A 17,500-nucleotide genomic window follows, 5' to 3' on the forward strand; every position below is an offset into this window, starting at 1 on the left:
AAAGGCGCTGATTTCGAAAATTCACTGTACGCTTTCGCCCAATCAGAAAAGAGATAGTGAGTTCAATGTATAATAATACCTGGAACTTACCAAAAAACAGGATACAATACAATACTGGTTTAATGTGAATATACACTTAGCTGTGGTGGTGTACTACAATAGTTCACCAGCTAGTTTACAGGTATATCACTAGAAAACAAATATTAAAATATAATGAATATGGAGAGGCCAAAATTGGCTAAAAAAGCTAAAATATTGAAAAAAATCGTTAAGACTTCCGTTACATATGCACAAGCCTAAAATTGATTGATAAATCGACAGAATAATTAACCATATATACACCGCACTGCGAAAGTCCTGTCAAATCTAATTTGTTAATACTATGAACTTGATGTAATATTTGTTTCATCATAAATACTTATTTCAATTTCAGCCAGAAATTGAAATATTCACCTTAAGTCAGGATTCCTCGACATGATTCTAAAACGCTCTGCTAGCAAAACGCCATCGACAGCGGATAAGATGGAATTAAAAGTTTAGCACTGTTATATTTTTCTTTTGTATTTCTTTACAAGGTGTAAACAAAAGAAAAACGTGATAAATGATGCGAAAACTGGTCACGTGGCCATATCCGCTACCGTTTGCCCGTTTCCGGCTAGCCTGCGAGGGCATCTGGTTTTTTAAGAGGAGAAAAACGGGATGCTCTTACAGGCTAGTTTTCGGCACCTTGTCAGGTATTTCGTCAGTTTGTGCTTGATATCGTGTGTGCTGTGCACTCTATCTTTTTTTCCCTAGCGTTCAATTTCAGGCAGTTAAAAAACAGCGATTCGACAGGGCAGACAGGGGAAGTTCAAATAAGTATAACTCGTTGGATACTTTTGTTCTAATGACTATTTCAGCATATTTAGAGAGACTCTTTGTATAGTGTCGACACTCACCCATTAGATCATATACTCATTTATGTCCTTTTTCTCCGCCCTAAAAGAACACACCCCAGTGCTGCCTTGCCTGAGCTCTGTTTACTGGGCTACTATAAAACAAATCAAATGATTGGGCTAATATGGCTATGGGCCTTTGCCCATAGCCGCTTTTATTCAAACATCAAATTTCCTTAACAATCTTTCATAAGAATTTTGGCCCAGTAAAGGTGTGGGCACTAAAAACGCATACACTAAAACATACTTGAAAGGAAAACCGTGGATAGGACCTGGGGAGAAGGAGGGAGTACGAAAACACGTCTTGCACCGCAGACTAACAGGGACGCAATGAGAAGCACATGGCTTGGTGGGTCATGTGATCTACGCGAAACCCTTACAGGGGGGTCGACTGCATTGTACTAATGTCTCCCCTGCCTGTCCCAGGCCCTCTCTGAATAAAACAATACACAAGCAGAGAAAGGGCATAAAAATCCTATTTCCAGAAAAATATTTTATTTCTTATTCATATTTGTACCTTACCATATTTGTTTTATACAATTCACATTCCTACCCTTTTCACACATTTTTACTTTCCATTTGTATAGAAGCCTTATGCGGAATGTATTTCTTATCCCTGATGATGCCGTGGATCGCCTCAAAAAAGTTTGGACTTTAAAGGATTTTAGCATCAACTTCACAGTAGTTTCAGGCCTCATTTGAACTTTTGTCAGTGTTATTATTAAAATAAGTACATCTTGAGAAAAATCTACTGGTTAACAAATTAAAAAATCCAGAAAAAAATATTTAATTTGTATTTTACTGGCGAAAAGCATTTTTAATAATTAAATCCATACTCTCTCCTATTAAACTTACTATCAATCCCAGAGGTTGATACATGTAAGTAAGAGAAGTTACTAAATACATGTGTACAACCTTTTTTCATGGTTTGATTTGGCAATCAAAAATTTAAATCCACGATTACTGTGCACCGAATTCAGAAGGAACTTAATTAATTCCATAATTGAAGTCATTTACCGGAGAATAGGAATTAGCATGAATTGATCGAAGTTGTTGTTGTTTTGATAAAGATGACATTTTACTGCAGAACGTTATCTCTCTTTGAGAACAAATTAAATTTAAACTGTGCGTTTCAAATACTATTTGCAAATCAAGGGGTGCAATATGTGACTGACCCTTTAATCAAACATAGAAGTCTTGGTAGCTGTTTTGATAAACTGATTTATTTCGGACATCCTTCGTCTTAAGAGAAGATACTTTAAATTAAAAAAATGGGAATATGATAATTGCGTAACACACTGGACAAATGGCAAAAGAAAAGCATGTTTCTCTTATCTCTTACACTTTCTCTTCAGTAAATGCCTTTACTGGGCACTAAAACTGATTGAATCTTAATACTTCGGGGTCTGGGCTTCACAGAAAAGCTTTCAGGGCTCCCGACTTCTTATCTAAAAAAGATCAAGGCTCCGCGCTGTGAAATGAGGGGGCTCCAGGCTCAGCAACCAAAACGTTCGGGCTTTAGGGCTCCATGGACATCTCCCCCCTTCCCCCTTCCCCCTACCTCTTACCCTACGCGCTTTAATTTGGGACCCTGCGAGAAGGATCGCTTAAGTCAGAAAAATGTAGGCGCGTACAAAATCTCTGTAGATAAAGCATAACGGTCTGAAAACAAGGAACTAGTAATTTGTACGGTATTAATACGAAGTAGGACTGAGGGAATTACTTTGATTTTCTTCTTATCATTTCTTTTTTAACAGGCAAGTAGGCGAACCTTTAACTTGTCCCGCGGACAGGCAGACCTTGAACCGTGAGGTATATTAAATGCATTTTAATGTGCACAAGTCCATAACCATCGCTGTTTGTTTCATTGAAATAGGACCCGTTAGAGTCTTAAAAGTGCACCTAGCCCCAAAATCTTTTTTCGCTAAAACGAATCCACTTGTTTTTTTTAAGCATTTGGGCGAAAAAAAATTTTGAATTTGGTTGAATCCTCGATTTTCTATGCCCTTTCAAAGTCGCGCCTGAAGTGTTACACGACCGCGTTTCAGGGAGTCTGGGGCGGTGGTTGTAGATGACGTCTACCCAGGAACCAAATATAATGGCGCCTCAGTCAGCTCTCTGTATTTGCTCGAGAAAATGGAAGACAAATTGAACCTAATCGCTCCAATATATTTTGGGACTAAAACGTCCAAGTTTTGTTTCAGAATCATTTCGTTTTCGTCACTGGAGTCAGAGTTAGGTTTCGATTCGGAAGACACCGAAATAAACTTCGATCGAGCACGTTCGATAACTGTGAACTCACTGCTTAGAGCTTTGAGAACAATTTTCAATATTTCAAGCGACGACGGGGAAGACTTATTTGCGGACGAGCTGCTTGTATATTAGGAATGGAAAGCTAGATACGAAGTGGAGGAGCAGGCAAACGAAAAGCAGGAAAGAAAACTCAAGGACTGCCTTGGATGGTAATTTCGTCACCTAAACACAAGACTCCCACGCTTGTTTATAACCCGTTTACATTTGTCCTTAGCGAGAATGTATTTTGTCAAGGTATGGTTGTTCTATTAAATCCAGTTTCTGTTTTACTTTCTGGAATGCTTCATGTTTATAAGAGCGACGTAAGTGTTGCAGTTTTCGAGACTTGATGACCTCCAAAACACTGGCTTAGATCGATTGAAAATCGTAGAATTGTTTGGACTTGTATTTTTGAAGCTACGGGAAGCAAGGCGGAAGGAAACATTTCATGCATTTACCGATTTCACATAGCCACACGTTTTAAGTCGTAACTCCAAATAACCGGTGTAAATTTTTTTCAAAGTTTGCAGTGAAATTCGGCGGACAAACGAAAAGGATGTGTTCCCTATCCGGTCCGCAGATAATGTTACGCAGTCATATTTTCGACACTAATGTATAGAATGTTTGCCGCACTGCTGATTTCCAAACCTTCGAAAAACTCTGTGAGAGTAACAATTTTGTTATCATGTAACTCGAAAGGATTAATCTTCGACTTTTATCTAAATCGAAAGAGAAATAAGTGCTGCTTGGCGGCGTTCAGTTGCGACCTATTTACACATCAGTATATTTGGTCGTAACGCTTCTTGATTGATCACTCAACTTTGCCGGCTATTTTATAAATACTGCGGGACTGGGAGATATGGGTTGTCGGTACTATTTCAAATTGCTGGTTGGCTTTAAGCAGAAAATTTTGAAAAGAGCGTTTGTAAGTCTGCGGAACAAATTCCAGTGAGAGTTCTTCAATGATTCTCGCAGACTCAGTTCGCTAGTTTCGGTTCGACAAAATCAATCATCGTTATGTCTTTATTGTACCATTGACCGATCATCGCCAGTAAACTGTGTAGTATATCTTTTTTTAGATCTGGGATATTGCTGCAACAGCCGATAGCACTTCTGGAAGGCATTTCTGCGCACATTTTGAATGTGTATTGCAGCATCCTGAGGGAAATGAATGGACGTGAGATATTCGACCTTCCTGGGTAGACGTCACAACAGCCGCTGGACCCATTCTCCTCAAACTCGGTCATGAAACAAAATGGCGGTGTTTTGAGGCTATTTTCGAGATTTCGTTGGGGCACAGAAAATCGAGGATTTAACCGAATCCACAAATGTTTTCGTAGAAGCATTTCAACTAACATGTAGATTCGTTTTAGCGAAAAAAAAATTTGGGGGTTAGGTGCACTTTAACAAGGGACAGCGAATGGTAAACGCGAGACTTTGCTAGACACTGAGACGAGCGTTTTCTTTGCAAGCCCGACCACACTTTGACTTTTTAAATTGCCACACGGAGACCATCTGGAATTGGAAATTCAACCATAACACTATACGTTGTGATATCCTAAAACACGCTCCCTGTTTTTAATTTCTAGCGCCAAAATGACGTTGCGGTACTTTTGGTGGCATTCAGACAATCAAGGAGAATTTCGGATTGACCTTTTCTTGCAAAATTGGAAGTTGCGTTATTAAAATTCAATATACTTAGTGACGAGAAGACGTCATTTATAAAAACAAGCAAACAATTACGGGACTTCGAGACTTCCTCAACCATGCAAAGAAACGAGATCGCGAGACAGCGTTGTGAAGAAATCGCGTAACTATGTACATAACTCCTAAAAAACGACACTGCGAGCCCGTGAAATTTTGCGAGACCCAGAGGTTTTGAGGGACCATTCCCCACCCTTTGAACAGGTTATATTACCGTAAACCCTTTATTATAACTTCTCTCAACCCTTTCTATAGACCGATCACTCTTCCTCCAAAAGGTTGTTGTTAGAAATTAGTTTTATTATTTAACTGTAATCGCTAATTAATTTTTAAGCAATTATTCGTAATGATTGATCAATGTGCATGCTTCCTTACATTCGGCGAAAGGGCACGTGTTCAAGCATAATTCAGCGTTCTTTATGAAATTGTACCACTCGATCCCTCAATAGTCATAGACTTTCTGTTCCTTTTAGGATATCTTTCCGGACAAAGCAACGGAGCGGAAGGTTCTATCGTTAATCATAAAATGTCCAAGTGATGGTTGTGGGTGGACTGGTGAATTAAGACAAAAAGAGGTACAGATTGTTTGTTTAATATCAGTGGAAGGAGAAATAGCACCATCAAATTTGAACAATAAATCTCCCTCCTGGAAGTCAACTCCCAGCTCAGGTCGACATCACGATGAACTAAACATAAGGCTGAAAAAGCTCTTGAAAGCGTGAAATAGTAGCGTACATGTAAACTAGACGTTTCGGGCTTAGCCCATCTTCAGGATGTGAAAAAAGCGCGTACGTACACGTACGCACTAAGTATAGAGTAGACAACGGCGTGCTGTGACGTATGAGTTTTCAAATGAATGATTGTTGACTTGTTTTAAATAATATAGATGGTGAAGAAGTGATCTATTGAAGGTAAACGATCTTAACCAAAGCGTGTTGGTTTTCCGACAGACTCACTTGGCATCCTGCCCTTTCAGTGATGTTCCCTGCACCAATAAAAACTGTCCAGTTATATTGAAAAGCAAAGACCTCAGTGAACACGTGAGTGTCACGTGCCAGTGGAGGATTATACTGTGTGAATTCTGCAATGAGCAACACCCAAAGTGTCAAATGGAGGTAACAATAAACCGATGAGAGCTATGCTTAAATAGATTGTAAAACTTTAACTAGATACAGTTTGAGCTGAATGATCTTGAAACCAGTCAGTATGCGCTCAACAAACCTTCAAATTGGCTTCTTAATAAATAAAGGAATTATCATGATCAGTTCTTCTTCATTGGATAGTTTTAATTGTGTACTTTCCTACAAATCATCGATTTAATATAACTGGAAAATTAAAAGTGATCACATGTTGTCAGTATGCAAATACGGAAATACTCGTCTTAGCATATACCAAAATGATGTACAGTGCATTTATCGCGCCCTGATTGGCTCATCAAACTCATGATCTAAATTGCTCTTCACTTCCACTCTAAGGGTTTGCCCTTTTTTTACGTGGAAAAATTAGAATAAGCTCTTCGTTTCGCACATTTGTAAGAAAGCTTTTCCAACTGATTATGAGCAAAAGTCACTAAGAAAATCGCTTAAATATGGGCAAAATGTTTCTTACCTATTGAGAAATATGATGGTGACAAAAACATGAAACCCTCCATATTTGGTACGTCAATATTTGTTTATTTATTTATTTATTTATTTTATGTACTAAACGTGTACAGTTAGTCAACTCCACTGCGGGAAACAACGCAAGGTTTTGCCATTTTCTGGAAAAAGAAATGTGATGCTTTTAGCCTATTGTACAAAAATTGTATACTCAGGTGATATTATGAGAATTGAGAGATATTGATTTCTTTTTTACTTTTAGGATCATGTCCGAGAGAAATGTAAATTGCGTCCATTACCCTGCCCATACAAGTGCGGCGCTTTACTGAGAGACAAGGTGAGGGCGACGAATCTGTGTCTTCTTTTAAACTCAATGACTAATTGCAACAACACAACATAATCAGCAGCACCATTGTCATCCTCCTCTTCCTCCTCCTTACTTGTCTTCTTAAATTCATTTTCAACACGGGCCCACAAGCTTGCAGCTTTAATCCTTACCATGTTTAAATTAAGTTTATTGTATTTGCATTTTGTTGCATTACATTGCATTGCATTGTATTGCATTGTATAGATCGTTTTCACTGTCACGCAATAAAAAATTATGTCGAAAACCATCCTTTGGAAAAAGCTATGAAATTATGATGTTATAGAAGATAACTAAATAAGACACTTCTCCAAGTTTTAGGCCTCTGCGTTTCCCCAAACCTCAGATATTCGTCGAAATGTTTCGCAGATATTTACAGAGCCCAGTATGAAAACGCCATGTTGGTGTACCTCCGTGGTACACCAATATGGCGGCCGGAAAATAGTGTAAACATCTGGAACTTCCTTTGGCTATCTAGGCGACTGATTATCAGTACTGATCAAACAAGCATTTACGTAAGTACTTTTCCTATTGCTCTAACTTCTAAAAAGGCTCAAAATCACGAGATAAGTATATATTTTTCGACGAACTCGATCGTAGCCTTGTGTCACGCACCTCCATAACCCTGAAATTCAAAATGCTCTGGATTCCAAACGAAGCACGTTATTGAGCTGTAAAATTGTAAACAGATATAAATATACCGCCTCTTATGCCTGACGAGGATAAAAACTTTGGTGGCTCTTTAGTTTTGGATTTTAGAAAGTGATGACGTCACGTGAAAACGATCTATTGTATTACATTGCATTACATTTTATTGTATCGTATTACATTGCATTGGCACATTGTATTGTGTTTTATGGCCCTATTTGAATTGTATCATCATCGTCGTCGTCGTCGTCGTCGTCATCATCATCATCATCATCATCCTCATCATCATCAGCGTCATCATCATCAGCAGCTAGCAGAAGCTTCAGCAACATTAATGACCATTCACGTTTGCTTGATTGGTAGCGAACTTGACTACATACCAGCCCATAACCCTTTCATTTCAGAGTTAGTTCTAGATTTTTCTAATTAACAAATTGATGTCAGGTTTTATGCGTTATTATTCGTTATTTCGTCCTGTTATTAATCATGAATTTCGTCATAACATTGTCAAAGTACCTGTTGATCGCCTCGTGATCCGCAGACTACTTTGACGATGCTATGACTAAAATTTGTTGTCAATAACAGGACAGACGCACGAAAAACTGATTTCCCATGATTTGTTTTTCACGATTACAAATTGTCAAATTGTCCGCTCTCGCTCGTTGCCGCATCGAATAAATTAAAATTCATGCGTCTGTCCGCTTACTGACAATGAAAATTAACCAATAAGTGCGGGAGAATTTATGTAGTTATCGTAAAATCCGATTCTTGCCTTCCTTTTTACCGTGTTAAGGCCAGGTCCCTCAGTCAAATTCTACGCGGCCGGATTTATCCCAGTCAGGGCAGAAGCAACTTGTTTCGGCTTGTTTATTAGCGAATAATCATGTCGAAAGGGAATAGATCTGGTGTGAAACTATGATTTCTAAAGAAAAAGTGGTAGTGTTAACAAAAGAAAAGTTTTTAAGAGACCTAGAGTAGAGCTCATCTTTGTTGGTGAGGATGCCGCGCGGTTAGCGAACAAATTCCGGAGCCGCTTGCCTCTGTCTTTTCGAAAAAGCTACAAGAAAGTGACTTTGAAAGTGGATCTGATGAGAGTTTTTCTTCTCAAATGCCTGTTTCAGAGGGGTATCGGTTTGTGCACATGGGAAGCCTTCGAGAGTTTTTCGAGAGAATTCATTCAGTCAGCCAAGATTGGGCATCAAGTGAAATGAAATAAAATAAACTTTTATTCCTCTTTCTTCGTGGATCAGTTCCCTAAAGCCGCTGTGAATTTTTTTCAGAAGTTATGCGAAGCTTAAAAATAGATCTTATTATACTTTATCTTTCTTTTAACCTCCATTGGGTTAGTGGAGAGTGAAAGTGACAGATCTGGTCTAAACAGCAGCTTGTATGCTATTTGTGGTAGCTGTGACATGAAAGAATTCCTTGCCACCGGGTATCGCAGTGCCAACAATGCAGTTCTGAGGTCAAACCAAGGAAACGATATCAACAGGCCGACAGTATATACTTCTTAAGAAATGGGTGTGGTCACATTTCAGCTGTGGTGCAAAAGCAAAACATGATATGATGGTCAAGGTTGGTATTGGCGTTGGAACCTACGCAAAGATTGCAAGCAAAAGAAGAGATTCTGATTTTGAGTTTCTCAGGCAGAAAAGAGGATCCAGGAGCCCGTTTCTCGAAAGCCTTGGAAACTTTTCGGGCCCGTAAAGCCATAGCAAAATCTCGAACCTTACGATTACAGAGCTGTTTTATTCACATATTCCCTATATGAAGAAAAGTTCCCTTCATACAAGAAGTTTCAGGCGTATACACTTCTCCGTTTTTAGATACAGATGGACTAAAAATGGCTTTACGGACCCGAAAAGTTTCCGGGGCTTTCGAGAAACGGGTCCCAGGAACAACATAAAAAATAACGACTGACCAGGAGCCGAGCAAGAAAAAGGGATGAAAACATGAGACTTCGGAAAAAAGGCAGCACTTATGAGGCTGGAGCCTTTAATTTTTAGCTCCTATGAGTCTTAAAATTAATTCAAAATAGTTTATTTTCCTTTTTTCAGTATCCAAACAGTTAAAAGCATATATTTTGGTGGTTTATTTTACTAGAAGCACATCCAAGAGGTGTGACACTGGTTAAAGAGTGAAATTTTTCTTTCTGCCATTTTTAACAGCATTTTTCTCAAAACTACCCTTTTGCGGTAGTAGGTGTCTGTCCCTACCCATTAAGTTAAATACTTGAGGAGATATTTCTTCTATATCTGTATAAGAAAGTGTTTGGTTGGCATGGCAACACCAATGGCCATACACCAAATCTGCTCCATAGGATCATAGTGCAACCCATGTTAGTTACGCCTGGAGAGTAAACGCTATTTTCCTTGAATTTAATTTGTGCTGAAAAGTATGTGGGGCAGACAGCAACTCCCAGCTAATAATATCAAATTCATAATGGTAATTGAACTGAGTTGCAATTTGGTCTGAAATCATACGCGTGATTTCAAAATCGAACGAGCGCGAGTTCGATTTGAAATCACAAGTATGATGTCAGACAAAACTGCACGACACGAAGTTCAGTTGCCGTTTTATTCGGATCCATTTTGAAATCGCACAATTCTATCGCCCTAAATTTTAGGTTTTGGTGTATAGTTCCAGTAGGAAATGTGTTAAAAATAGCGGAATCGGAAACGCCTGTACATCGCATTTATTATGCAAAACGATGACATATGACGAAAACTCATTAGAGCATAACAAAGGAACAGGCAGTTCTGAAGTCAGCACGAAAACAAACAACTTCATGCATCAAAGTTCAATTCTCGTCACCTGAATCAATAATGGAGAGCCTTCCATTCTTCTGTGGTTGAGGCTCAAACTTGAGGCTCTTTGTCTTTGGAAAAGGAATTTGAAGGAGCAGCCTGTGTAATTCTGCGATGGATTTCTTTGAAGTTGTGAGACTCCCCCGAGCGCAAGATGCCCAATGGATAGTTTTTCTCTTTTAAATACCGTTCAATGGCACTCTGCATGATTTTAAGGGATTCCAGCTCGTTATCATCCTTTTTTTTGTGAACTCAACGTGGAACTTTATACTCAGGACCTTGTGAAGTTCTTGCGGCGTCGTTTGTTTCAAGATATTTCCAAGATGGCAGGACTGGCATTAGCTTCGAAGTCGTTCACTGTTTTACGGAGCGGGGCGTATTTTGACAATGGTTATTAACAGCGACAGAGTTGAGTACTTGTATTGCTTCGTTTGAAACTACCCGAAACCTGGAAACATCTACCTTCTTGAGATGACCCCTAATTTGTTGTTGTGCGGTTTTCTTTTGTTTATGTTTTGTTGGACTCGGTATCATACGGATCTTGAGCACGTGTCGAACAAAAAACAACAACAACAACAACAACAGCAACGACAAAGTTTTGGCCATAAAAGTTGCAAAATTCGCCACACAATGGCTTTTTGTCTTTCTTTTCCTGAATTTTTATTATTTGCCCTAAACTAACCTTGAAATCTGATTGGTTGTTTTGTTTTACTGCCCATTCTCATTGGCTGAGAAAAAAGATGCAATTTAGAGCAACAAATAAGACAATTCGGGAATAAATCGCACCGCTGAGAGCCAATCAGATTGCTAGGATACCCAGTGATTTCAAACTGGATTTAATAAAGAGGTTAATTATTAGCTATTATGTAAAAGTTATTGGTATACCGAGTGGTAACAAATTGATAAAAACGATATCCCCACATGTGAGGATATCCTTTTTATCCACACATGTGAAGATGCCATTCTTGATAAAATTTTCTTCCCTATTCTGCACATAAATCTGTTAGTGTATGATGGAAACATCTTCAGATCTTCCTCGGAAGTCTTTAGCAATCTTCGCTTGGCTTTGGAAATCTTGGGACATCTTCAGAAAATTTCGGAAAATGTTCGGAAACGTTCATCGGGCCTTCGGACACTTTTTGAAGAATGTTTGGAAATCTTCGGGAAGTGGTCGGAAATCGTCGGAAAATCGCCAAAAACGTCGTTATGTATTGTGAGAATTTTATATAATGAAAAGAAAATTACATGGTCGCTTGGAAATACGAAATTTCTGTTCTCAAAGATAAATTTCGTATCTCCGCACGGCCATGTAATATCCTCTATTTTTTTAACCACTCCATCGCAATTCACATTATTTTGAGTAGATCTTCCTGAGAGGATGCTCTGATGAAAATTTCATCGTCTTTTATTAAATTTTTACAGAGGTCTGTTTCTTTAAAGACGCTTACCATATTTCTCTAAAATTTTACTAGACTGCCCCCTTTAAGGGTAGTGAGCCGAAAATACTACGACCGGAGTTTTGTTTTAGAGTTAATACCTCTTAGGGGTGAAAAACGTTTCAAGCCACGCCCAAAAAACGGGATCTTGGTACCTCTTAGGGGTTCTTTTCAAAATTTCCCACGAGCACCCCCATCTTTTTTATATGGGAGTCCTTTCCCATTGCCTACCTGCTCCCCCCCCCCCCCCCCATCTCAGGTGTTTTGGTAGGGAAAATTTACGAACATTGCGGTGTTTTAATTTAATTGCGGGAGCTGCAGGATCATCTTGAAACATGTGAACGTTTCCCAGCTGGGGTGTCTAAACAACTGCAAAGCAAAAATTCCTCGAGAAACGGTGCGTCACCTCAGTACTCCCTCTTGTCTTGCCTTGTTTGGTCTTCGGCAATTATTAGAATGTTGCTTTTCGCCATTTCTTTGTGATTAATTATCATGACTTAGATGTGTCATCAATCACTTTTTTTTTTCGTTTAAGTTACAACAAGTCTTGTTTCTTTTGTGATGCACATTTGTGATGCACATTTGTGGTGCCAAGTTTCAAGAACAATGCTTAAATATTTTTAGAGATATCGTTTATTCAGTATTTTACCACTTTTTAGTTGCAAACCTTATGACGTCATCACTGCTCTAATTTGCATAATAGGAAAACGTCAGTATCTCTAAAACGACAAAAGATATTTCAAAAAGAAAAACGCCATTCTTCTGTATTTTGAAAGGCCTTTCAAAGAAGCAGAAATTATTTTTCATGTCATATACACTTTAAAACCTCACAATTTTTCAATAAAGTGATGAACGCGCGTGCACAACTGCAAGCATGAAGTTTATACAATACTACGTTGAGAAATGATTGGAAATGATTTGAAGGAATTTAGTAGAATTCTACTAAAAATATTAGATTATGAGCTCGAGATTTCTTTGAAATGATAGTTGATTTGGCCTCCAGCCTCGTCAACTATCACCTCACGCACAGACTGAAATCTCGAGCTTATAATCTAATTGTTAAATAGTAACCTCGGGTTCAAAGTTTTATTGTTAATTAGCATTATTGTTAAAAAGATGCCAAAAAGTTGTCAACAACGGACAGCAGTACAACAACTTTGACTGTAAACAGCGTCAGCCAAATGTGCTCATGTCATCGTTTCTTGCAGGTTTCAAATCACATTGAAAATGATTGTCCTTTGGCCAAAATCCCGTGTCCATATGCGTGGATGGGCTGCCGCACAGAGGTAAAATGTTTAGGCTAAGTTAAATACAGCCACATTATGACTAAGTTATCCCTGCAGGTTTGTACATTTCCCAATCGCCAAGGCAAGCTCTTAAGAGGATTAATTGGTTTTTAGTTGTCACACTGACTAAGGAACCAGTTCAGTAATGACAGGTGAACGTTTTTTACCCTGGAAGTGTAACGTAGTGCAACCGAGGACAGCGCGTTTGTCAGGGCACTAGAAATTGCACTTGGTGATCGCTGTGTTCATTGAGTGGTCTCTATAAGGAGATTTGCGGTACCCTACAACATTACCACTGACTAGCTAGGGACCTCCTATAGTTTCATGAGAAGATCAAGGTACATACCTTGATCTAAAATCAAAAAATCTATGGGACGCTGAAAAGAAGAAAAAACGAGAATGGCTTAATAGGAACGAAAGACGTTGCAATTATAATAGGTATGAATTAGTAGCTTTGTTCTTGTGAAAGAAATAGTTAAAACTATAGCATTTTATTTCCAGGTGCAGAGACATCAACTTGACTCACATATTAACCATGCAACTCAAGATCACCTCGATTTAGCGTGCGGTGAGTTACGGGAGACTCAGAAAAAATTAAAAGAGAAGGCAATACTTTTCGACAGACTTGAAGAGAGGGTAAACGAACGACTTAAAGATAAATTAAAAGATATTCAACACCAGCATCAATACAAAGTAGATTCCCTGCAACAGGAACACCAACGGAGAGTTGGTGTCCTTCAAAAGCAGCTTGAACAAAAAGTAAAAACGTGTGAAACAAAACTAGAGCAGAAAATACGTAGGGAGGGCGAAATATTTTTGGCTTGTATGGTGTTAGGACTAGTGTTTTTAACGTTTTGCCCGATGTTACTTGAAGATAGAGTCCAGAATGTGGGAATGGTAAAGAAGGAACTTGATGACAAATTTGACTCGTTAAACACTGACCTTAGCAATAAACTATTGATATTAGAGGTGGATACAGAGGAATCCCGCACTTTAATATGGAAGATAACAAGCTTTGAAGACAAATTGAGGCAAGGAAAAAACAATGTAAAGAGGTGCATTGAAAGTGTTCCATTTTACGCTTATGGTTACAAATTGATGCTAGGGTTGTATCCAAATGGTAATGGTATTGGAAAGAACACTCATCTCTCCATATTTATTGCTGTGGTGAAAGGTGAATATGACGCCATATTACCCTGGGGGTTCTCAAAGCATGTAACATTTACATTAATCGATCAGCAAGATAATCCAAATCAACGACAAAACGTTTCTTCGGAATTTACTGCAGACCCAAATAAGAAAGTCTTTGAAAAGCCTGTAGAACAGGAAGGCCGTTCATGGTTTGGATTCCCAAAATTTGTATCACATAACCACCTAAGGACACGAAGCTTTCTTGTTGACGACACCTTATTTATTAAAGTTCAAGTAGATTCACCAAAAGCTTACACGTCATGGTTTTAGCTTTGACTGTTTACACCTTAAAGGCTGTCAGTGTCGTGGCATGTTAATGTTCTTGGAAAATGATGTTTTCGTGACGACAGTATATTAACAGGCATGCTTTTTCAACTTGGAATTTCCTTGTTTTATCAATAAAATGTAACTTTATATAGTTCAGGTTATTTCATTTTGTGCACTTTTTAGTAACTGGTTTTAACTGATTTTGAGTCGATTTTGATGGTTATCGAACGTTTTTGAAAGTCCAAGATTTCTGGATAGAGTAAAGTAAAAATCCAAATTTAATACTAGAACTGTAAAATTAACTGATACCTTAATTAGGACTATTTACCTATATACATCTGAACGTATTCGCAAAAACATCCCCGTATTGGCTCAAATACAGTCCCACAGCTCAGAAGTCATCTGATAACCCCCCTTCCCTGGCTAGGGGATTGGCCCGTCCCGTATACACGAGGCACGGACCACTCTAGTAGGGTGCCATCTCAACACAGAACCCTCAAACAAGGTTCAACAAATGAGTAAAATACCCAGAAGCACAGTCAATATCAAGGTTATTTAACACTGAAAACTCAATTAAGTCTAGCTAAGTCGAGGTGTCAGTACAAGATACCCCCCATGCCCCTGCTTTTGATGGCTGGCCACCAGAAAACCACCAGAAGGTAGGCCAGGGCCTGGAAAATGTCCCCAAACTGGTCTTGACGGAGCCCCGCCCCCTTCCTGGGTTTAAGGTCGTTGCCTTAAACTGACTGCGCCAGGATCCAGGCGGAAACCTTGCGGGCATGTTTTTCCGAAATCGCTCACATATAATGTTAGTTAGGGCACAACGGCAATACGTAATTGCTTTAGCCACTTTCTATTTGTTACAATTCTGTGTTGTGATTTCATTGCATTTGTCAAGAATGAATAAGAATTATAAAAAAAAAATAGAACAATAAGAAACCCAGTTTAGACCACATCTTTATTAAGTGCTCTTAACTGTGTTATTAACTTTCACAGTTAAATTATAAACTTCGCAAATATTAATTATCGAACTCATGAACTGGTCCTTTAGAGCCAGTTAGCTTTTTTTCCGCTCGATTTGATTCGAACGCATCGTAGTTCTCACAAACCTATCGGCCTGCATGCATGCTTCTTGAAAGCAATGTATTCACAGAATTTAACTGAACGGCATAACAAGTGTAAGAACAACTCATTATTACATGAATGACAATCCTTGCAATTATTATTACTTAAACGATCTGTAAGGTCTAACTTTCTCACTTTACATTTAAAAGTATTCAAGGTTTCAATTATTTTAATAGATTTTGGGAGCTTACACCAAATATAAGGACCCGTATATCTTAAACTGTGTCTCCCGTAGGTAATGCTATTATATCTAGGCAAGGAAAAATTGTCTTTATTCCTAAGGCTATAATTAACAAATGGTAAACCCCATAGCGTGCACTATTGAGTTATGGATGCACGCGGGAGGTTGCTAAGCACGAAAGAAGCGTAAGAGTCGCACGAAGCGATAGCCTCGTGCAACTCTAGCTTCTTGAGTGCTTAGCAAACCTCCCAAGTGCATCCATAACTCAATAGTGCACGCTATGGGGTTTACCATTTCTTTTATAACATAACATCGAGACATTGGAACAACAGAAGTCCTTTTATTGAGCTACATCACAAAAAATGCTCGTGTAGTCTTACATGATAAGAGAAAACAAGCGCGCGAAAATTCATTCATGACAACTGACTGCACACCAGTAACTCGATAAAGTTTCATCTTCAGACAACTGTGAAGACAGTTTCACATTTCTGGCAGAAGGACGTCGGCCATTACTTTGGAAACAATGTCTGTCAAAAGATTTGCTTTGTAAACATTAGCACACACGTCAGCAGCGTACACCCATGGGCAAATAGTAGACGCTAAATTAACCAATCAGAGCGCGCGTTTTGCTTTAGTTATGTTATAATTGCTCATACTACAACTAAATAGTTCTGAAATATATATTAAAACCAAATTGTTCTTGGTCTTAAACATTAAGATAGCAATATCTTGGAGTCTGTATGTGGTTACGTAAAGATGTAAGATTAGCTTTATTTAAAAGTTCTTCATACGAGCTACTAGTGATTTGTTCACATTTCAACGTAATGTGTAGATGGCAAAATAAATATTTGTCAACAGTTCGAAACTTTGTGCGCCAGTAATGATCTTGGACAGCAGAGATACATAAAAGAATGCGGGGCAACTTGGTCGGCCCCGAAAAATATGGCGCTAACGAACATATTTGCCACATTTTATGTGATGAGCCGTCTACACGAGTAAGTTTTTTGTATGTGACAGCTATGATTTGTCACATGAAAGCTAACACACCAGCTTTCAGCAAACATATTTGTCACATACAGTAAAAATTGGCCAATTTTCCTCATTTCCACGAGCAAATAGCCACATAAAAAGTGCTCGAATTCATCGGTGGAAAATACTAAAATACTAATAAACAGAAGTGAATCTTCACGAATTTCTAGTTTAACACATTTTGCAATCTTTCCTCTACGTTGTAATGTGAACAGAACCTGCATGATACATACATTGTTTTAGTCTTTTACAACGGAAGCTTTGTAAGTAACATTTTGCAGAATTATTACTTTTTACCCTTTTCAGTTACTTTTGTAGGGCATTATGCTCTATTCCGTCGAGACACTTCACGGCATCAATTTAGATGAACTTTTCATATTACTTTGCGAAGTTTGATGATGACAGTGAAGTAAATAGGAGGTTTAAACAGAAGGTAGTCTTTTGTAGATATATTTACAGGTATTAAAAGCAATGTACAAACCAAAATTGAGCGTTTAATATACGATAGACGTTGATAATAGCTGTTGTTATTATTTTAATTTGTATGGCATTCAATAGGACTACAGAGTAGTTATAGAGTAGGGGTTCTGCGCCTGGGCGCATGCGTAGGGGTGTAGGGGGTGCTGGGGTGCTAATA

General features: G+C 38.5%; 1 protein-coding gene across 1 annotated transcript in view; it reads left to right on the forward strand.

The window, feature by feature from the left end:
• The window catches only part of LOC110050605 (TNF receptor-associated factor 5-like), a 21,609-nt gene extending 4,226 nt beyond the window's left edge, over positions 1-17,383 (forward strand). The window contains exons 2-7 of the mRNA XM_089290959.1: positions 2,693-2,747; positions 5,405-5,506; positions 5,882-6,046; positions 6,792-6,866; positions 12,993-13,070; positions 13,572-17,383. Coding sequence (XP_089147085.1) covers positions 2,693-2,747; positions 5,405-5,506; positions 5,882-6,046; positions 6,792-6,866; positions 12,993-13,070; positions 13,572-14,531 — 1,435 coding nt within the window. The 3' untranslated portion in view covers positions 14,532-17,383. The remainder of the gene's footprint in view (positions 1-2,692; positions 2,748-5,404; positions 5,507-5,881; positions 6,047-6,791; positions 6,867-12,992; positions 13,071-13,571) is intronic.
• The last annotated feature ends 117 nt before the right edge of the window (positions 17,384-17,500 follow it).

The sequence above is a fragment of the Orbicella faveolata genome, unplaced genomic scaffold, assembly GCF_042242905.1.
Source record: "Orbicella faveolata isolate gen_17 unplaced genomic scaffold, um_ofav_v1 contig_24, whole genome shotgun sequence".
In the NCBI taxonomy this organism is placed as follows: Eukaryota; Metazoa; Cnidaria; class Anthozoa; order Scleractinia; family Merulinidae; genus Orbicella; species Orbicella faveolata.